This window comes from Microcaecilia unicolor, chromosome 12 (assembly GCF_901765095.1).
Source record: "Microcaecilia unicolor chromosome 12, aMicUni1.1, whole genome shotgun sequence".
Lineage (NCBI taxonomy): Eukaryota > Metazoa > Chordata > Amphibia > Gymnophiona > Siphonopidae > Microcaecilia > Microcaecilia unicolor.
Genome location: NC_044042.1, coordinates 47757822 through 47780805, shown reverse-complemented (window position 1 = coordinate 47780805; position 22984 = coordinate 47757822). Strand labels below are relative to the sequence as shown.

Below are 22984 nucleotides of genomic sequence, written 5' to 3'. Positions count from 1 at the left end.
TAGTCCACAAGATCATCTACGGCGAAGCCCCAGCATACATGTCCGAGTTGATTGACCTACCACCCAGAAATGCCAGGAGATCTTCCCGAACATACCTCAACCTCCATTTCCCTACTTTCAAGGGCGTGAAATACAAGACGCTACACGCGTCAACCTTTTCTCACACGAGCACGCAGCTTTGGAACTCACTGCCATGCAACTTAAGAGCGATCCACGAACAAGCATCCTTCCGCAGATTACTGAAGACCCACTTGTTTGAGACAACCTACGGAAAAAACCTAAACACATAGAGTCTACACTCACTTACATCAATGCATCATACATCCACTCAAGATCTCTCATTCCCCCCAATTCCACATAACTCATACATATACTTACAGGAATAGGTAAACCATGTGCCTATATGTCTTAACACTGCCCTTAAACTTCCTATTATCTCCTCCCAAAGTCTCCCTGTTGATGTCCCATTGTGATATTCCTAATGATAATTTGATTATCTCGCATAACTTGTACAATGTAACCCATAACCAATTTGTATCAACTGTATTCTCTTTATTCAAATCTTATTGTAAGCCACACTGAGCCCGCAAAGAGGTGGGAAAATGTGGGATACAAATGCAAACAATAAATAAATAAAAAAATAAAATTTATGTGCAGATAAAAAAATTTCTGCTCAGAGCTGCGCACAGAGCTGTTACTTCCTATTCTGTCCTCAAAAGTACAGGCAATATTATACTTGCAGAAAAAAGAAAAAACTGACATTAAATCATTCAAACACTCCTGCAGAAGAATGAAGTATCACTCCTATACCTCCCTATCATGCCCTGATGTTACATTTACCCAGTCAATATCGGGGGGAATTGAAATCACCCATTATTATTCTGTTCCCTAGTTTGTTAGCCTCCTTTCTGATAACATTTCTACATCTGTCTGTTCATCCTGGCCAGTTGGACGGTAGTACACTCCTATCACTATCTTTTTCCCTTTTACACATGGAATTTAAATCCATATGAATTCCAAGATGTGTTTTGTTTCCTGCAGAATTTTCAATCTATTTGATTCAAGGTCCTCCTTAACATACAATGCCACCCCTCCACCAATTCGATCCACCCTATCACTACGATATAATTTTTACCTTGGTGTGACAGTGTCCCACTGGTTATCCTCCTTTTACCAGGTCTCAGAGATGTCTATTATATCTAATTTTTTGTTTAGTGTAATATATTCTAACTCTCCCATCTTATTTCGTAGGCTTCTGGCATTCGCATATAGACATTTCAAACTATGTTTGTTGTTCCTATTTACATCTTGCTTAGCAGTTGGCAGTGTTAATTTGAAATCCTTTGTCTGCTTTTTCTTTAAAGACACCTGCAGGCTTATTTTTGAAAGAGAAGGGCGCCCATCTTTCGACACAAATCACAAGATGGGCGTCCTTCTCCCAGGGACGCCCAAATCAGCATAATCGAAAGCCGATTTTGGCCTTCCTCAACTGCTTTCCGTCGCGGAGACGACCAAAGTTCCCTGGGGCATGTCAGAAGCATAGCGAAGGCGGGACTGGGGAGTGCTTAACACATGGGTGTCCTCGGCCAATAATGGAAAAAAGAAGGGCGTCCCTGACGAGCACTTGGCCAACTTTACTTGGTCCATTTTTTCTTGCGACCAAGCCTCAAAAAGGTGCCCGAACTGACCAGATGACCACCAGAGGGAATCAGGGATGACCTCCCCTTACTCCCCCAGTGGTCACTAACCCCCTCCCACCCTAAAAAATAAAAAACTTTAAAAATATTTTTTGCCAGCCTCAGATATCATACCCAGCTCTCTGACAGCAGTATGCAGGTCCCTGGAGCAGTTTTAGTGGGTGCAGTGCACTTCAGGCAGGCGGACCCAGGCCTATCCCCCTCTACCTGTTACACTTGTGGTGGTAAATGTGAGCCCTTCAAAATCCACCACAAACCTACTGTACCCACATGTAGATGCCCCCCTTCACCCCTTAGGGCTAAGGTAGTGTTGTACAGTTGTGGGTAGTAGGTTTTGGTGGGCTCAGCACCCAAGGTAAGGGAGCTATGCACCTGGAAGCAATTTGTGAAGACCACTGCAGTGCCCCCTAGGGTGCCCGGTTGGTGTCCTGGCATGTGAGGGGGACCAGTGCACTACGAATGCTGGCTTCTTCCACGACCAAAGGGCTTGGATTTGGTCGTTTCTGAGATGGGCATTCTCGGTTTCCATTATCGCTGAAAACCGGGGATGACCATTTCTAAGGACAACCATCTCTAAGGTCGTCCCTGACCGTATTATCGAAACGAAAGATGGACGCCCATCTTGTTTCGATAATACAGGTTTTCCCGCCCCTTCCCGAGGACGTCCTGTGAGAACGCCCTCAGGAAAACTTGAGCGCCCCGTTCGATTAAGCCTCTCCACGTCTACCATGGTCTCTATTGCAACCTTGATTTTAGGATACCCTATCTTCCTTGTTTTGCTGATATCTTTGAAAGATACCTTGTTCCGACCCATGCGCTTTTGAACAACTGTCTGCCTTCCCCCAGGTTCTAGTTTAAAAGCTGCTCTATCTCCTTTTTAAATGCCGATGCCAGCAGCCTGGTCCCACCCTGGTTAAGGTGGAGACCATCATTCCAGAGTAGGCTCCCCCTTCCCCAGAATGTTGCCCAGTTCCTTACAAATATAAAACCCTCCTCCCTGCACAGTTGCCTCATGCATGCATTGAGACTCCAGAGCTTTGCCTGTTTCTTGGGCCCTGCACATGGAACGGGGAGCACTTCAGAAAATGCTACCCTAGAGATTCCAGGTTTGAGCTTTCTACCTAAGAGCCTAAATTTGGCTTCCAGAACCTCTCTCTCATTTCCGAAATGAGAGAGAAAATGATGGAAGGTGAAAAGAGAGGGAGAGATGTTGGGCTGAAAGGGAGGGAGGGGAGAGAGAGAAAGATAATGGACCTGGGGTGGAGAGGATGGAGAGAGTGGAGGGAGAAGAGAGATGTTGGGCTCAGAGAGAGGGAGGGGGAATAGACCTGAGATGGGGTGGTGAAACCCTGCCAGCCAAAGAAATCCACTGCCTGAGTCACCCCCTTCCTCCTCGTACTGCCTCTGGAATGAGGAAGTCCATGGCATGCCTCCAGCCACCAACGCACTCCCCAAATTTGTGCATGAACCAAACATACTCTGGGAGTGGCAGCTGGAGGCACCCTGCTGACTTCCTTGTTCCTGAGGTAGTACAAGGAGGAAGGGGGCCGCTTTGACATTGGATTTCTTCAACTGGTGGTGCTTCAGCATCCCCACCAGCAAAGATATGATACCTAATGTATTGGGAGGGAATGTGCCCCCACCCCCCTGAGTGAACTGCTAGCTATGCCCTGATTTTAGTCGAAATGCAGTCCTAATTTTAATATGCTGTGTACCACTATCCTACATTTAGATTTGCACTGTTATTTTTGCTCACAGATGCCTCATTTACCACTTTACTTTCTGCCTCAGCCACTGAGGGCCATCCATGGAGCCTCTGGACTAAACGTAAATTGAAAGGGGATATAGAATAGGAGAAAATTCCCAGATAGCTGTGATTGAAGTGTTATGAAGCCTGATCCCAGCCCTGGGTGTGATGTAGGGAGAAACAGGAAAATAAGATGTCTGATTTCTGTGAGTGTCGAGGAAGTATTACAGGAGCTCTCCAGAAGTCCTTTAATAGTAGAAGATAAGCCCTGCCCTTAACAGCTATTTCTGAGTCTGGCTTTTCTCTTCTCTTGTTGTACTAGGCAGTGCCAGCAGTTACACCTGTGGATGAAGAGAGCTCAGATGGGGAACCTGATCAGGAAGCTGTGCAAAGGTAATGCCTCATTTGGATTGTGCAAAATCTCCAGGTTCTACCCAGGGCTGGATTTAAGAATTTGCTCTTCATAGGCTCAACCAGAGAGTAAGGGCAGTGGTCCCCCGCGGAGAACCTGGAAGCTCACTCTTGCACATTGGAAAATGGGGTAAGGGGTGCTGTGCCAGTGTCACGGTACTGCTTATTTTAATTAGCACCAGAGCTTGACCCTAAAGTATGGGAGAAGACTTTCCAGTCAAAGTTTTGGTTGAGTAGGTATGGAAGTGGAGTCAGCTTTAAGGGGAGGGATTGATTGGTAGGGGAGGTTGGATTATGATAATGGATAAGGTGTTCATTGGGGGAAAGGAAATATTGTTACTAATTTTTTATTAAATACGCTTTGGACTATTTGGTGAAGCATGTTATCAAGATTCGGAAATCTGTATCTATATCTATCTATCTATATACACAGACTCTCAAACAAAAACTATACAAAGCTTGTTTTCTGCATAACTCTGTCAAAACTTGACCGATTTCAATAAAATTTGGATATATTATCCTGAAAAATGTGCACTAAGCCTACACTCAGCCAGCCACTTCACTTAAACAGCGTTGACACCTGCCAGCAGGGGCCGGCTCAAGAGGTTATGGCACCATGGACCAACTTTTGTGTGTGTGTATATGTCTCTCTTTCTCCTTACCCCCCCCCCCCCCCCCAGCTATCAATGTATCTTTCTCCCCACCCTATCCCCATGGCCAGCCTTTAGCTTGCTGCTGTCAGACCCATGGCATAATCACTCCCTTTACTCTGCCCCCAATCCCCCCCATAGCATATTTACTCCTTTATTCTGTCTTCAAACACCCCCATGACAATTCACCCCTTTACTCTGCCCACGATTCTCCCCCATGGCACATGATTCACCCCCTTTAGTCTGCCCCCAACTCCATGGCATATTATTCAACCCTTTAGTCTGCCCCCTGTCCCCCCCATGGCACATTATTCACCCCTTACCTCCATCCCCAATCCCCCACTGAACACTCACCTTTTCTCAGGCCTAGACTTAGACCCAGCTGTTTATGTGAACTGCAGGATCACAGTTCACATAAACAATCTGGTCTAAGCTGGCACAGGAGGAGGAAGTGATCCACTGTGCTGTGGTTTACTTCCTCCTTGCTGGGGGAGCTCAACGCTGGAGTGGAAGAAAGTGAGGGCTGAGCTGCTGCCACTGCCCATACCTGTCTCGATTTCTGTCATGGAGGGAGGAGGTAGGAGGCGAAAAGTGCTGAGCCAGAGGCGGAGCTGCTTGCTGCTTTACGTTCTATGGGAAGGGTGACGTCAGGGGCTTGGGTGTTTGGTGCCCTTTAGCACCAGTGCCTCACCTGGTCCATGGGCTGAGCCGGCCCTGCAGCTAGCGATTATTTTCATGATACGCACAGACACCATTTTGCTTTAGACATAAGCAGTTACCTTAGTTTTCAGTCAATTCTCATAGACTAATGCAAGAGTTTCCAGAAAAGAGGTGGAAGAGGGTAGACTTAAAATATGTTTTGATGAAGTTGCAAGAAACGGGCCCAACTGATCACCACTCGGGAAGCGGCAGGGCCTAGTTCACACTGAAGAAAACATTACAGCAGCCACCATTTTGAGGTTGGAAATAGCATGAGCAGGAGCGACTGGGGATTGCTCCTGACCATGCCGGTTCGTACATAACCCAAGCGTCTTGACCTGTCTGGAGGGTCTAGAGTAAAGAAAATTAGCAGGTAAGATCTAATTTCACCTTCTGTGCACAAAATTTGCAAATTCTGCAAGTTTATCATAATTTAACCAATATTACAGCCCCCCCATACAGATACCATCCATATTTTTCCCAGCACCCATAGCTTCCAATTTTTTTCTAGCCCCCTCCCACCCACCCACACATAGCATCCACCTTTCTTTTTTTACAGCCCCCTCCCTCCACACACACAGCATCCACTTTTTTTACAGCCCTCTCTCCTTCTCTCTTTCATATATAAACACACATACATACACAATCCACCTTTTTTTTTTACAGTTCCCTCCACCTACCCACAGCATCCACCTTTTTATTTATAGCCCCCTCCCTCTACCCACCCACTTACAGCATACACATTTTTTTTAACAGCTTCCTCCCTGCCTGCACCCACATGCCATCAATATTTTTTATCAGACCGCTCCAGCATTCACCCATGAGGTAGGAGCAGGAGGAGCTGCACGGGAGTACTTCTTCAAGGCAGGAAAGAACCCCATTCATTCCTTCCTGCTACTCTGGGCCTGGGCCGCCAGTCCTGCGGCAGTCTCACAAGATTACTGCTTGAAGTGTTGGTGGCCATTTTGAAAAAGCAGTGGCAGCAGGCAGGAAAGTGAGGCTCTTTCCTGCCTGCTGTTGCTGCTTTTTCAAAATGGCCACCAACAGTAAGTGAGGCTCTTTCCTGCCCCCAAAGAGGCTACTAGACCACCAGGGTGTACTCAGGCCCGCCAGCCAGCGCCGTGGGCTGGAGAAGGCCCACCAAGGCTCATTTGGGGGGGGGGGGGGGGCGACATGGAGACCAGCCAGCCAGCCTCGGAGTTCAGATTCTGTTCAAAAATGCGGAATTCTGCATGGCTTCAGAATTCTGTGCAAATTCTGTGCTCCGCAGTTGCACAGATTTAAGGCAGGAGTATGATTTGGATCCTTGAGCTCTGCATTGGGTTCAGTGTCAAGTGGATGTCTCAGCTCCCCCCCCCCCCCCCCCAGTTTAGCAATTAAATATTTACAGTAGGGTGAGGGAGTAGGTGGTTGTGGATAGTTATTTTTATTTTGTGAATCTCCAAACACTTTAGCAGTGAAGGAGCAAACGAGTCATTTTCTTTAATTTCTCTAATAGCAGATTTATTACCAGCAACTATCCATCCTACCCCTTTCCCACATATTACTTCATTGTGATTATGAAATGTGTGTTGATTTTATGCCATTTAGACTGGTGCACATTGAGAATCTAAGCGATGCAACTTTCCCCACCCACCTGTACCCTCCAGTCGTGCAGTTCTTACTCCAGAACATGGAAAGAACAGATCATTCTTCACATTTTTCCACTTTTGATATTTTGTCATTTATTCTTATTTCTTGTTTCTGTGCATGGAGATGGTGGGCTACTCAGGAGCCAACAATTACTCATGGCATGCATAAGTAATTTTCAGAAAAACAAGTCAAACAGAGTATCAGCAGCTTAAAATTCGTCACTGTGAGTAAGCACAGGGCGATTGAGAGCCACCCACTCACACTCGCTTGTGGCACACCAGCCTGAAAGCAACTTTTTTCTTCCTGGCATTTAGCAGCCAGATGTGCCACCCTAATAACAAGGTGGGTGACTGAGGCTTGTTGCCCACCAGTGATTAAAACCCACATCATCTTATAGCTGCTTCTACTTTCCAAAGCTTTGGCAGTCTCTTGCGCCTCCTCAGCCTCATTTTTTTTTAGATTCACCAAAAGTTCTTCAAGAGAAGACAGAAAAAGAATTTGTTTTTTCATTTTGTGTGTTTACTAGCTTGGCATCAGTCAGAGCTATAAGGTGTTTCAATTGCCTTTTAATATTTGCACTATCCACAAATTAAAAAAAAAAAAAATAATAAAAATTCTAGAAATTAAAGCAGCATTCTGGGAATTCGTGAGTTAAAGAAGACAACGTGGATATTCCTCATTCTCCGAGGACAAGCAGGCTGCTTGTTCTCACGACTGGGTGACGTCCGCGGCAGCCCCCACCAACCGGAAAAAGCTTCGCGGGACGGTCGGCACGCAGGGCACGCCCACCGCGCATGCGCGGCCGTCTTCCCGCCCGTGCGCGACCGCTCCCGCCAGTTCCTTTTTTTCCGCGTCTGGAGAGAGTCGTGCTTTGCCGCTCTCTCTATTCTCAGCCGCCGGAAAGTCGATCGCGTTTACGCGAATCGTTTATTTTTTTCGTTTCTATTTGTTTGGACACCGCCCGGTTTTCTTTAAAAAAAAAAAAAAAAAAAACCTGAGCGTGTGGAGCACGCGCTCCCCTTTTCCCTCGCTTCTAGCGGGGACGCCGCGTTGCGGCCTAGTGGCCACACGGTCGTTTTCCCCTTTTTCGAGGTGTGATTTCCGCCACCATCGACGACTTTGACTTCGCCGACGCGATTTTTCCGTCGATGTCCTCGAAGGTCCCGAGTGGATTTAAAAAGTGTGGTCGGTGCGGCCGGCCGATCTCGCAGACCGACACCCACGCTTGGTGCCTCCAGTGCCTCGGGCCGGAGCACAATCTCAAGTCGTGTCCCCTGTGTCTCGGTCTCCGGAAATGGACTCAGGTTGCGAGGCAAGTTCTACGGGGCTGTCTTTTTGGAACTTGCGCCGGCCCCTCGACGTCGACCTCGACGGCATCGGTATCGACGCCCGGTCCTTCGGTACTGGTATCGATGCCCGAGACATCGGCACCGATGGCATTGACCCCAGGAGAACAGGTCCCGTCGGCCCTCCGGTGAGGGTAGAGGTGAGAGGCCGCGCGGGCAGTCGGCCCCGGTTACTCCCTCAGCCCGTGGTCCACGGGACCGAACCCTGTCTGACCCGGCTCCTCGAGACCGAGGGGGATCGTCCTCCTCCTCCTCCATACCTCCCGGCGCCGGTGACGTGCATCGCAAGAAGGATAAGAAGCGCCGTCACCGGTCGCCCTCGGTGCATCCGGACATCGGAGAGGAGGCGACGCCGAAGCGTCCACGTCGAGAGGAGAGGTCCCCGTCGGTTGTGGAGGTACCGATGCGTCAGGGTTCCGGCACGTCGGTGCCGTCTCCTGGCCCCCATCAGCTTCTGGCGCCGACACCCCTACCGGCCCCACCGCCTTTCCCGGCAGCGGGCCTGGACGAGTGCCTCAGAGCCATCCTTCCAGGGATCCTGGAAGGGCTGATGCGCCCCGGCGCCGATGACTGTGGCGCCGGCGAGCTCTAGCCCGGCGCCGGGGCCGTCGACACCGCCGCCGCTTGCGGCGCCGGTCTCGACCGCCACGCAGGTGGAGTCCCCGTCGACGTCGATGGAGGGAGCTTCGTCCCCGCCGGCGCGGGAGTCCACCGCTCGATGACACCGAGGCCTCGGTGCCTCGACGTCGAGCCGGGCCCGGTTCAGGACTCAGCTACATGAGCTTATGTCCGATACCGAGGATGAGGCCTCGTGGGGGGAAGAGGAGGACCCTAGATATTTCTCCTCAGAGGAGTCTACGGGCCTTCCCTCGGACCCCACGCCTTCACCGGAGAGGAAGCTCTCGTCTCCTGAGAGTCTCTCCTTTGCCTCCTTTGTGCGGGATATGTCTATCAGCATTCCCTTCCCCGTGGTCTCTGTGGAAGAGCCGAGGGCCGAGATGCTCGAGGTCCTCGACTATCCATCACCACCTAGAGAGTCCTCCACGGTACCGCTGCACAATGTCCTCAAGGAGACACTGCTTCGGAACTGGATGCGACCGTTAACTAATCCCACCATTCCCAAGAAAGCAGAGTCCCAGTACAGGATCCACTCTGACCCAGAGTTAATGCGGCCACAATTGCCCCATGACTCGGCGGTCGTGGATTCTGCTCTCAAGAGGGCACGGAGTTCGAGGGACACCGCCTCGGCGCCCCCGGGGCGGGAGTCTCGCACTCTGGACTCGTTTGGGAGGAAGGCCTACCAATCCTCCATGCTCGTGACCCGCATCCAGTCATACCAGCTCTATATGAGCATCCACATGCGGAACAATGTGAAGCAGCTGGCGGACCTGGTCGATAAGCTCCCGCCGGAGCAGTCCAGGCCTTATCAGGAGGTGGTCAGGCAGCTGAAGGCGTGCAGAAAGTTCCTGTCCAGGGGTATCTATGACACCTGTGACGTGGCGTCTCGTGCTGCGGCCCAAGGTATTGTGATGCGCAGGCTCTCATGGCTGCGTGCCTCGGACCTGGACAACCGCACCCAGCAGAGGCTGGCCGACGTCCCTTGCCGGGGGGATAACATTTTTGGTGAGAAGGTCGAGCAGCTGGTGAACCAACTGCATCAGCGGGAAACCGCCCTCGACAAGCTCTCCCACCGGGCGCCTTCAGCATCCACCTCAGCAGGTGGACGTTTTTCCCGGGCCCGGCAGGCTGCACCCTATTCTTTTGCAAAGCGTAGGTACAACCAGCCGGCCCGAAGGCCTCGTCAGGCACAGGGACAGACCCAGCGCGCTCGTTCTCGTCAACAGCGTGCGCCTAAGCAGCCCCCTGCGCCTCCACAGCAAAAGCCGGGGACGGGCTTTTGACTGGATCCACGGGAACATAGCCGCCCTCAAAGTGTCCGTACCGAACGATCTGCCGGTCGGGGGGAGGTTAAAATTTTTTCACCAAAGGTGGCCTCTCATAACCTCCGACCAGTGGGTTCTCCAAATAGTGCGGTGCGGATACGCCCTGAATTTGGCCTCCCTGCCTCCAAATTGTCCTCCGGGAGCTCAATCCTTCAGCTCCCATCACAAGCAGGTACTTGCAGAGGAACTCTCCGCCCTTCTCAGCGCCAATGCGGTCGAGCCCGTACCACCCGGGCAGGAAGGGCAGGGATTCTATTCCAGGTACTTCCTTGTGGAAAAGAAAACGGGGGATGCGTCCCATCCTAGACCTGAGAGGCCTGAACAAATTCCTGGTCAAAGAAAAGTTCAGGATGCTTTCCTTGGGCACCCTTCTGCCAATGATCCAGAAAAACGATTGGCTATGTTCCCTGGATTTAAAGGACGCATACACTCACATCCCGATACTGCCAGCTCACAGACAGTATCTCAGATTCCGCCTGGGCGCACGGCACTTTCAGTATTGTGTGCTGCCCTTTGGGCTCGCCTCTGCCCCACGAGTGTTTACAAAGTGCCTCGTGGTGGTAGCGGCCTACCTACGCAAGCTGGGAGTGCAAGTGTTCCCATATCTCGACGATTGGCTGGTCAAGAACACCTCGGAGGCGGGAGCCCTCCGGTCTATGCAGTGCACTACTCGACTTCTGGAGCTGCTGGGGTTTGTGATAAATTACCCAAAGTCCCATCTCCAGCCAACACAGTCTCTGGAATTCATAGGAGCTCTGCTGAATGCCCAGACGGCTCAGGCCTACCTTCCCGAAGCGAGGGCCACCAATCTCCTGGCCCTGGCCTCGCAGACCAGAGCGTCTCAGCAGGTCACAGCTCGGCAGATGTTGAGACTTCTGGGTCATATGGCCTCCACAGTTCATGTGACTCCCATGGCTCGTCTTCACATGAGATCTGCTCAATGGACCCTAGCTTCCCAGTGGTTCCAAGCCACCGGGAATCTAGAAGATGTCATCCGCCTCTCCACCAGTTGCCGCACTTCACTGCTCTGGTGGACCATTCGGACCAATTTGACCCTGGGACGTCCATTCCAAATTCCGCAGCCCACGAAAGTGCTGACGACGGATGCGTCTCGCCTGGGGTGGGGAGCTCATGTCGATGGGCTTCACACCCAGGGTCTGTGGTCCCTCCAGGAAAAGGATCTGCAGATCAACCTCCTGGAGCTCCGAGCGATCTGGAACGCACTGAAGGCTTTCAGAGATCGGCTGTCCTACCAAATTATCCAAATTCGGACAGACAATCAGGTTGCAATGTATTACGTCAACAAGCAGGGGGGCACCGGATCTCGCCCCCTCTGTCAGGAAGCCGTCGGGATGTGGCGTTGGGCGTGCCGGTTCGGCATGCTTCTCCAAGCCACGTACCTGGCAGGCGTAAACAACAGTCTGGCCGACAGACTGAGCAGAGTCATGCAACCGCACGAGTGGTCGCTCCATTCCAGAGTGGTACGCAAGATCTTCCGGGAGTGGGGCACCCCCTCGGTGGACCTTTTCGCCTCTCGGACCAACCACAAGCTGCCTCTGTTCTGTTCCAGACTTCAGACACACGGCAGGCTAGCGTCAGATGCCTTTCTCCTTCATTGGGGGACCGGCCTCCTGTATGCTTATCCTCCCATACCTTTGGTGGGGAAGACCTTACTGAAGCTCAAGCAAGACCGTGGCACCATGATTCTGATCGCGCCCTTTTGGCCTCGTCAGATCTGGTTTCCTCTTCTTCTGGAGTTGTCCTCCGAAGAACCGTGGAGATTGGAGTGTTTTCCGACTCTCATCTCGCAGAACGACGGAGCGTTGCTGCACCCCAACCTTCAATCCCTGGCTCTCACGGCCTGGATGTTGAGGGCGTAGACTTCGCTGCGTTGGGTCTGTCTGAGGGTGTCTCCCGTGTCTTGCTTGCCTCTAGGAAGGATTCCACTAAAAAGAATTACTTTTTCAAGTGGAGGAGGTTTGTCGTTTGGTGTGAGAGCCAGGCCCTAGAACCTCGTTCTTGTCCTGCACAGAACCTGCTTGAATACCTTCTGCACTTATCAGAGTCTGGTCTCAAGACCAACTCAGTAAGGAATCACCTTAGTGCGATTAGTGCTTACCATTATCGTGTGGAAGGTAAAGCCATCTCTGGAGAGCCTTTAGTAGTTCGATTCATGAGAGGCTTGCTCTTGTCAAAGCCCCCTATCAAGCCTCCCACAGTGTCATGGGATCTCAACGTCGTCCTCACCCAGCTGATGAAACCTCCTTTTGAGCCACTGAATACCTGCCATCTGAAGTACTTGACCTGGAAGGTCATTTTCTTGGTGGCATACTTCAGCTCGTAGGGTCAGTGAGCTTCAAGCCCTAGTAGCTCACGCTCCATATACCAAATTTCATCATAACAGAGTAGTGCTCCGCACCCACCCAAAGTTCCTGCCGAAGGTGGTGTCGGAGTTCCATCTTAACCAGTCAATTGTCTTGCCAACATTTTTCCCCAGGCCGCATACCCGCCCTGCTGAACGTCAGTTGCACACATTGGACTGCAAGAGAGCATTGGCCTTCTACTTGGAGCGGACACAGCCCCACAGACAGTCCGCCCAATTGTTTATTTCTTTCGACCCTAACAGGCTAGGGGTCGCTGTTGGGAAACGCACCATCTCCAATTGGTTAGCAGATTGCATTTCCTTCACTTACGCCCAGACTGGGCTGGCTCTTGAGGGTCATGTCACGGCTCATAGTGTTCAAGCCATGGCAGCGTCGGTGGCCCACTTGAAGTCAGCCACTATTGAAGAGATTTGCAAGGCTGCGACGTGGTCATCCGTCCACACATTCACATCACATTACTGCCTCCAGCAGGATACCCGACGCGACAGTCGGTTCGGGCAGTCGGTGCTGCAGAATCTGTTTGGGGTGTAAATCCAACTCCACCCTCCAGGACCCGAATTTATTCTGGTCAGGCTGCACTCTCAGTTAGTTGTTCTTCGTAGGTCAATTTTCTGTTGTACCCTCGCCGTTGCGAGGTTCAATTGACCTGGGTTCTTGTTTTGAGTGAGCCTGAGAGCTAGGGATACCCCAGTCGTGAGAACAAGCAGCCTGCTTGTCCTCGGAGAAAGTGAATGATACATACCTGTAGCAGGTGTTCTCCGAGGACAGCAGGCTGATTGTTCTCACCTACCCTCCCTCCTCCCCTTTGGAGTTGTGTGTTTCATCCTTCTTTTGCTAGTCATTCAACTGGCGGGAGCGGTCGCGCACGGGCGGGAAGACGGCCGCGCATGCGCGGTGGGCGTGCCCTGCGTGCCGACCGTCCCGCGAAGCTTTTTCCGGTTGGTGGGGGCTGCCGCGGACGTCACCCAGTCGTGAGAACAATCAGCCTGCTGTCCTCGGAGAACACCTGCTACAGGTATGTATCATTCACTTTCAACTGAAATGACTAAGCTTCAGATTCTTCATTCTTTTTTTTTTCTATTGTGAATATTGAGTTAATATACTGCATGTTCACAGCATGTTTGACACATCACGGTGACCTTGCTTAACAAAATCTGTAGACCTTACCAGTATTATGGCAGACACTGTCTCAAAAATTGAATTGCAGGGGAAAAACTTGGTAAGAAGTTAATCAGAAACCTTGGTTCTGGCTTACATATTTCATGATATACCAGTTAGACGTATGGCAACTAGTCATGGTCCCATTCTACCCCACCTTTTAATGTAACTCAAGGTGGGGTAGAATGGGACCATGACTAGTTGCCATACTGTCTAACTGGTGAGATATCACTGAAGCTAGCTCAGCCTTGGATTAACCATTAAGCAAAATAAGCACATGCTTAGGGCACCACAGAGCTTTTTTCCCCAGCTATCATGCCTTTAACTCTTTCACTGCCATCTGCCACATCCATTATTCAACATGAATTTCAGTGTTTTTATAATTATTATAAATATATGTAATGCTTTGTTTTGTGCAATAATGATATTTCTTGACACTTATTGAGTCTTAATGTCTTGTCAGTTAAGCAGTGGAAGGGCCAAAGGGCACCATTGTTGGGCTATGCTTATGGCATTATTTGACCTTAATCCAGCCTTGGTTCAGCTCTACTGTTTGTGATATCCCCCTTCTCACTCAGGGTGACCTGGTTCTCAATATGCAAATCATATGCAGATTAGTGTGCTACCCCTTCTCACTCAGGGTGACCTGGTTTCCAGTCAGCAAATTAAGCAGGTCTCACCAACTGCATATTTCTCAGGTAACTCTTTATTCCAGCCCCTGGGCACACTTCTTCTAGCTTAACCCTTTATGCTTTCATAGATCTTCACCTTGAGCCTCCCCACACAGATACATGGGCTCAGTACTATACCAATACTTTGGGGACTCTCACCCCAGGCTTTGCAGCCTGCTTCTCTCAGTACTTTGGACACACAGTCCCCTCTTTGAACACACAGTTCTAGACACACAATCTTTTCTTCTTCGGACACACAGTCCCCTCTTTGAACACACAGTTCTAGACACACAGTCTTTTCTTCTTCGGACACACAGTCCCCTCTTTGAACACACAGTTCTAGACACACAGTCTTTTCTTCTTCGGACACACAGTCCCCTCTTTGAACACACAGTTCTAGACACACAGTCTTTTCTTATTCGGACACACAGTCCCTCCACTGAACACACCTTCTATAAGTACTGAGGACACACAGTCAAACACTAATGCTTTAGGGACTTCTTACCCCAGGACTTTCAGCCTGCTGATCTCCTTTGGACACCCAGTCCACCCCAAGTCCATCAGGTTAGCCAGTATCTTTCAGGGGCTCTCTCTTCTTCTGCTGCTAGCTCTCTTCCCTTCCTTTCACAACTCAGGTGGGGTATAAAGTGGTTAATTAGCTACCCAGGACCCAGCCCATAATCTCCTACACCTGTGGACCTCCCAGGGCTCTCCCCAGTCCTAGCGACCTCCATCTTCTTCTAGCGCCCTCTAGTGGCCTACACCATATAGGGCACCCTCTTACTTATCACATGTTGCATAACATCCTTCGAGATTTACAAACAAAAATCTGTCAGAACCTCTTTTCTTCCACTCCAGCAATTTTCTACAATATGCATGTACATCGTAACTTTGCCCCGGGAATGCCTATGTCCGTTCCACATAAAAGTATGCACTAGTTTTTTGGTCTGTGTACTTTTACATGTGTATATCTACACGGTTACCATTTGCATGGACAAAAAAGAGGGCACAAAAAATAAAACACCGCCCTACCCCCCTGCCGCACCACACTGCACCCCGCTGCACAGTCACCTTGACACCCCAAGGAAGTCAGATTGTGTAAGCAGTGAAAATACTGGCAAAAGTAACAGAAATGCATTTTCTTCCATACTCTGCTAAATACAAAATCAGAAAAGATGTACATTTCCAAAAAAGCAAACATCCATGAGCAGCATGTCCCCCTTTCCTGTCCCTCCCGACCATGAGCAGCATGTCCCTCTCTCCTCTCCATCGCTATCCCCTTCTATCCATGTGCTGTATTTCCCCCTTTCCCCATATATGTCCCCCTCACCAGTCTTTTTTCCAGCTCCCCCCCCCCGCACGCATGCTCCATCCACCTATTTTACAACCCTCTCCCTCCACACACCCACACGACTCCATCCATCCATCTACCTCCCCTCCCCTCTTGCCCTGAACCTCCCCGAACCTACCTTAATGATCCCTGGTGGTCTAAGGTCTCTGCAGGGCAGGAAATAATGCCACTCTTTCCTGCCTGCTGCTGCTGATCTGCTCACTGCAACCACTTCTTACAAATAACTGCCAAGACTTCAAGCGGTAGCCTCACAAGACTTCCATGGAAGTCTTGGCAGCCATCTTGAAGAAGCAGCGGCAGAGGGCAGGAAAGAATGGGGTTGTTTGCTGTCCCGAAGAAGCCACTAGACCACCAGGGCACATTCAGATAGGTTTGGGGAAGGTACCCTTGGGGGGGGGAGGGGGCAGAGGTTGGCTGGCCCACCCCAGAAACCTGGGCAAGCTTGAAAAAACCGCCCGGACCCCCAACAGTCCCCTGAAAAGGAGGACATGTCCAGGGAAACCTGGACGTATGGTAATCCTATATCTAGAGAGTTTCGTAAGTGCCCTAAACTCTACATGCAAAATAAGCTTTCTAAAATGACCTTCATAATGCCTAAGTCCACATTTTACAGAATCTCTCTGAGAGAGGTGGTTTTGGAGTGACTATGATTGTTGAGTTTAGTTATCAAATTCTCAGGGTGGTGGGGGATGTGCTAGAAGCCTGAAAGTTATTTGAAGGGGGCACAAGGCTAAAGATTTGCGTAGGGCATCCAGTGCTTTTCCACTGGCACTAGCCTGATGAGAACTTATTCCTAGTGGAACAACCATAGATGGAGCTCTTGGTTTACATCTGGCAAAGAAGTGAAGCAGTACTGAAAGCCATGATAAGAGCCAGGCAGGAAAGAGCAGAGAGAGTGTCTGTCCAGGGAGGGATGGACTTAAGCCTAGGAGTAGCCTAGTGTTTAGTGCAGCAGACTTTGATCCTGGGGAACTGGGTTCGATTCCCACTGCAGCTCCTTGTGACTCTGGGCAAGTCACTTAACCCTCCATTGCCCCAGGTACAAAATAAGTACCTGTATATATGTAAACCGCTTTGAATGTAGTTGCAAAATACCACAGACAGGCGGTATATCAAGTCGCATTTCCCTTCCCTACTTTCAGAGTCGATACTTTGCTGTATGTAGGTGGGAGAGTTTGCATTTTTGATGCTAAATACTGTATCTGCTGCAGATACAAAACACAATCCATTATACACAACATCTACAAATGTAGCTAAAATTCAGTATTCAAAAGGCAGCCAGGCAAAATCAAATTCTCTGTTGGCTAACTTTACAAAGAGAATAAATACAAGGACTAAAAGCAGATATTTTCCTTTTCCTTGTGAACATTTGTTTAGATGGCAGTTCCCAGAATTCTACACTATGGATCAAAATAATGTATGCATAAAGATTGTTCTAGAGGCCTGGTTTTCACAGAGGGAATTAGCATGCCAAGATACTGAAATGACATAAATTAAATTCAAATTAAGGGCTCTCAAGTAATAGTCTAAAAATGAGCCCCTTGAGCTGGGATCCACCTCACAAGATTGAGTAGCTACAGGTGGACATGCCCCCTTTCTTGTCCCCCTGCACTGCAAGGGTCTCTTGTGGAATTTACACCACTTCTTGGATTTTTAAAGGACAACTGCCTTCCCTTGGATACCAGGCATACATAAAGCAGCAGTAGTATACCTATTAACAGAGTGTTGGAGTTGGAGTCTGAAGCAATTTTGGGCAGAGTTGATAAAAATGTACCATCTCCGACTCCAGCTTCAACATATACCAGTCAATATTCAGTGCTGTTTAACTGGCCAGGAACGGCTTCTGACCGATTAAATAGCACTTAACCGGTTATTGGTTATGGTTTATTTGCTGTACTGCACATAACCGATGGACGGACCAAGGCGGCAGTTTACAATTCAAAAATACAAACAAAAGGAGAAAAGAAACTCCATTAATTCGACAGGATAGAGGAAAATAGTCATTCAACATTAGCAGTCAAACAGTTCTTCAAAACAAATATTCAGCAGGAGATAGCTGGTTATCTGCCACTGATTATTCGCAGTCAGTGCATAGCAGCTGACTGGTTATATTATGTGATATAACTGGCTATCTGCAAATATTCTTTACCGGCCAAGCTAAGTGGCCAAATCGGGCCACCAAAATAGCAGGCCTATCTTTGGCTGCTGGGAACTTAGCCAGCCAGTGTTGAATGTTGACTTAGCCAGCTGTGTTTATAGTGGCCAAAAATAAGCTGGATATTCAATGCCAGTCACCGGAAATGGCCAGGCATTGAATATCTGGGCTCACTGCCAACCGCAGGAGTTAGCCGGGCTCCTTCCTGTGGTTTGAATATCAGCCCTATAAACTGACAGTATTATATAGTAAATTTATCATTTTATACTTATATATATATTTTTTTGTTCAGATTCTTTGTTCAAATTTCAAATAAAATATATTTTATGGTCTATTAGTCCTAATTTTCTACATAAAAAAATATCCTATGTTTCTGTAATCAAATTTCTCTTAGATTTTCTATACATAGTAGGAATCGGAGTCAGAGTCGAAGGTTTGGTGTACCAATTCCACAGCCCCACCTAATAGTGCATGCCCACTGTATCTTCCAGGAAAATGTGAATAGTCAAACACTCGGGTCCTGAAGGATCTGCACAGAAGTACTGCAGTATGTGACACTGAGCAAATAAACCCCCTTTGGAAAGGGCATTTATTAATGACTTGGGGAGCAATTTCTCCAAATTGGTTAGTTTTGTGCATACGACTCTCAAGACGGGAGTAGCAGTAAAAACAGTCTTTATTGAGGCACCAAAGTGAGACCCGACACAGGTCCATGTTTCGATGGAGAAGCCACCTGTTTCAGGGGTCACAGAACTTGGATAAGTCACTGCTCTGTGTATGGTACCTTATATGTCGTGCAAGTGTATATGTACACAGCAAATGCACTGCCAGTGAAGTGCAGTAGTGTAAGAAAGCTGCAAGATCCAACGCAATGTTGTCGTAGGACAGACGTAAAGGGCAGTTTATTTGCTGTGTATACATACACAGGCATGGTGATATATAAGTCATCTTCTACTCCGTGTTGCATTTTGGTTCCTCGTAAAGATTTTTTCCTATTTTCTCCTGTGGATTTAGTTTTGTGTGTACCATGACAGGAATAAACCTCCCTCCTAAGCTTGCCTCTGGAGTTCATAAGGTGTAACACATAGGCCTTTTGGTGGAAGGGAGTATGATAGAGCCATTCAGATACCTCAAAGGAATTAAGTAGGAAGAAAAAGTAAACCCTTTTCAAAGGAAAGAATGTTCTAGAAAAGAGATTAGGATATGAGACTTTGAGGGGATGGACTCAGGAGCTACATCAGAAAATGTTTCTTTGTGAAAAGATGATGAATGCATGGAATGGCTTCCCTGTGGAGATGATGGAGACAAAAACTGTAAGAATTCAAGCAAGCATGTACAGGGGATCTATATTGACAATGAGGAGAGGTGGAAGTAGGGATCAGCTGCAGTTCATGATATTACATCAAAAGTGATCTGGAATAGTGAATAGGTCCAGTTGTCCTTGTCCTGCTTTATATTCTGTGGAAGTGGTAGGAAGAGAGTTGGGAGGTTGCACTATTACAAGTAACCCATCATCTACTCCTTCCAGCACAAAAAAAGAAATTGTATAAGGGAAGCATGATAGAATGATGATGCAAGCTCTGGGATAGTCAGTTTGGTACAACACTCCAGAAAGTAACTGGGTTGCATTGGTAGTGACTGAGGGTTAGCAAGGTTTGTGGGGATCTAGGAAGTCTGGTGTTCAGGCAACAGGTTCTTTAGTTTTGGACGCTATATAGTTTATTACAATGCTTAGAAGTAAGACATGGGGTGGGAGGAGCTGAGTGTTGACCTTATAGAATTCCATAATTAATCCATCAGGGTAGAGAACCAAAAAGGAAGTTGACTTCCTTAGCATCCCTCCGGACCAGCCCAGGATTGGACTGATGGGTTGTGCATGCTTTCCAGCAGGTGGAGACTGAGAAAAAAAACTCTGACTCTAGAGAGCCAAAAAGTGAGCCCATTAGTCTCTCTTTGTTGGTGTACAGATCTTTTTCTGCTTAGTCTTTCTTCTGTGCCAGGGGAATTCTATAGAGGCTTGTTAGATATTAAGCTTTTTAGATTTCAGCCTCTGGGGTGTTACACTCGGGGTGCCCTGGGTCCCTCCCCCTTTCCTCCCCATCTCCCTTAAAAAAACCCAGAAGGGCTACCCTTTTGGAGGAAAGGTGTTTTTGCCTTTGGGAGAGGCAGCCAGTATTATTAAAAAAAAAAAAAAAAAGAGAGAAAAGCAGTGCTTTCCCCAGTGACCTAACGAGCAGACAGCTCCATTTAGTTCTCTGTGTGTGCTTTGTTTTCGCTGATCAGCTGTTTAAAAACGAAACCAAAACAAAAGAAACATTTTAAGCCACTCAGCATTTACTTATTGCTCCCCAGCCGTTTGGGTGTCTGGGGTATACTTTACTCGTTTGTTGCCGGTCGTCGGAGCGGGACCTTAGTAAAAAAAAAAAAGGGCGCGAACCGCTTAAGCGCGTGCACGCTTTCCTCCAATATGTCCAAAAAGCTGAAGAGGTGTGCTATCTGTCAGCATTGGGGGGTTAACGCCTCCGGCGCTTGTAAGTATTGCACAGCGCTGGATGTTGCTTCGGGTCCTGTTCCTCCTCCGGTTTTGGGGTCTGTATTGGTGGCTGTTAATTCTTTGCCATCGCGGTCTATCCCAGTCGTTGCGGAGGTTTCAGGCACGCTTCTGGAGGCCAGCACCGAGAAGTTGGCACGAATGGCGGCCATTTTGAATGTCGCTCCATCTTCTCCATCGTGTCTCCTGGCTGCTAGTCGCAAATCTGCGAATTTGGGGGAAGCTGATACAGGGGCTCTGGTACAGTCTGGGGCCATTCAGGCAGGGGGGTTTCCTCCTGAGTTTGTCCTCCAGATGTACCAGGCCTTCCTGATGCAGAAGAGCGGGGGTCTCAGGAGAATCTGCCAGATCTGTTCCCACTGCTAAGAAGCCTAGAGGTGATTTACAGCTAGATCTTTGGTCGGACCAGAATCAAGAGATGCCCTTTTTAGAGGAGGAGGAAGATCTGGCTGAGCATGTTTGGGAAGATCCGTCATCTGTAGATTCTGACGCTGGGTCTTTTCCCCAAGGGGAAGATCCTTTGGTGGCTAGAGTATTCCATAAGGACGATTTACAGGAGATCATTTCCATGGTTTCCTCGACTTTGCATTTTGAGGATCTTCCTACAGTTTCAGAGGTCCGTAAGGTTGATTTGTTGGTTAAAGGTTCTAGGTCTTCCAGTAGAACTTTTCCCATGCATCAGGACATTTGGGACGTTATTAAAGTGCAATGGTAGGTTCCAGATGCTGCTTTTCGTCCAACCAGATCTATGAATCGTGTTTATCCGGTACCAGAGGCTGATAGAGTTCTTCTTAGGGTTCCGGTGGTTGACGCGGTGGTTTCGGCGGTTACTAAATGTAACACGGTCCCCGTGGATGGAGGAACAGCACTTCGTGATGTTCAGGACAGGAGGCTGGACTCTCTGCTCAAGACTAGTTTTGATGTTTCATCTTTGGCAGTACAGGTGGCCATTTGTGGTTCTTTAGTGGCTAGAGCCTGTTTTTGTTGGGCGGAGAGAGTCCTGGATAGGTCCTCAGATGATCTTCAGGCTATAGATGTAGAAGTGGCCAAGATTGAGATGGGTTCTGCTTTTCTAGCAGATGCTCTGTATGATCTGCTGCGAGCATCTTCTAAGTCCTTGGCCTTAGGTGTCGCAGCCCGCCGATCTCTTTGGTTGAGAGGTTGGTCGGCAGATGCGGCTTCCAAGTCTAAGTTAAGTAAATTCCCTTTTAAGGGTTCCTTCTTGTTTGGAGAAGAATTTGATAAATTGGTTCATTCTCTAGGAGATTCTAAAGTTCCTTATCTCCCAGAAGATAGGCCTCGTCTATCCAGTTGGGGTGCCTTGTTTGGTTGTGGTAGAATAAGTAGATTTCAACCTGTTTGGGGCATTCAGGCTCAAAGGTCTCATTTTTTTCAACTGGACTCAGTCCTTTCGGGGTTACCGCAGAGGAACTAGTCTCTCAAGGGCAGGTTTCCGATCCCAATCGCATCTTTCCCAATGAAGGTGCGAGGGCCTCTCCTCTGGTCCCTGTAGGAGCTCGGCTTTCTCAGTTTTATCAGAGGTGGGCCCACATCACTTCAGATCAGTGGGTCTTGGAAGTTATTCGAGAAGGTTATGCCTTAGAATTTGCAAGGCCTCTTCAAGGCCTCTTTCGGACGCCTTTCTGGAGTCTCCCTGCCGCTCTTATCACAAGGCGGGTGCGGTTCGGGAGACTCTACAGAGGCTCTTAGATCTTTTTTTTTTTTTTTTGGTTACATTTGTACCCCGCGCTTTCCCACTCATGGCAGGCTCAATGCGGCTTACATGGGGCAATGGAGGGTCAAGCTATTTGTCCAGTTCCTCCTTCCGAGTACAAGCAGGGCCGGTATTCCATTTACTTTGTGGTTCCCAAGAAGGAAGGTTCCTTCCGTGCTATTTTAGACCTCAAGGCTGTCAATCGCGCTCTCAGAGTCACAAGTTTTTGTATGGAGACTCTTCGGTCAGTCATAGTGGCAGTTTGGAAAGGAGAATATTTAACGGCCTTAGATCTGACAGAGGCTTATTTGCATATTCCTGTGCGTCCGGCGCACCACAAGTTCTTGCGCTTTGCGATTCTGGGTCGTCATTACCATTTTCGTGCTCTGCCCTTCGGCCTCGCGACAGCTCCGTGCACTTTTACCAAAGTTATGGTCGTGGTGGCAGCGGCTCTCAGGAAAGAGGGGATCCTCGTTCATCCATGCCTAGACGACTGGTTGATCAGAGCAAAGTCTTATCAGGAGAGTTGTCACGTCACAGGTCGAGTGGTGGTCTTCTTGCAGTCCTTGGGTTGGATAGTGAATGTAGCCAAGAGTCGTTTGGTTCCATCTCAGTCTCTGGAGTATTTGGGGGTCACCTTCGACACGGAGCGGGGTCGAGTTTTTTTTCCCATAGGGCAGGATTCTAAGACTCCCGTCTCAGATACTGGGTTTACTTCACAAGAAAGTTCTGTGTGCTCGAGATTATCTTCAGGTTCTTGGTTCCATGGCAGCCACTATAGAGATAGTTCCCTGGGCCAGGGCTCACATGAGGTCTCTTCAGTGGTGTCTTCTCTCCCGGTGGTCCTCTCAGAGGGATTCCCTTCTGATGAGGTT

General features: G+C 48.9%; 1 protein-coding gene across 2 annotated transcripts in view; it reads left to right on the top strand.

The window, feature by feature from the left end:
• Positions 1 to 22984, top strand: part of SIK3 (SIK family kinase 3) — a 454627-nt gene that overhangs the window by 357034 nt on the left and 74609 nt on the right. For both annotated transcript variants that reach the window (XR_003944053.1, XM_030221942.1), the window contains exon 14: positions 3767 to 3837. Coding sequence is in view for 1 of the 2 variants with exons in the window: in XM_030221942.1 (XP_030077802.1) it covers positions 3767 to 3837 (71 nt within the window). In the remaining variant the exon portion in view is untranslated. The remainder of the gene's footprint in view (positions 1 to 3766; positions 3838 to 22984) is intronic.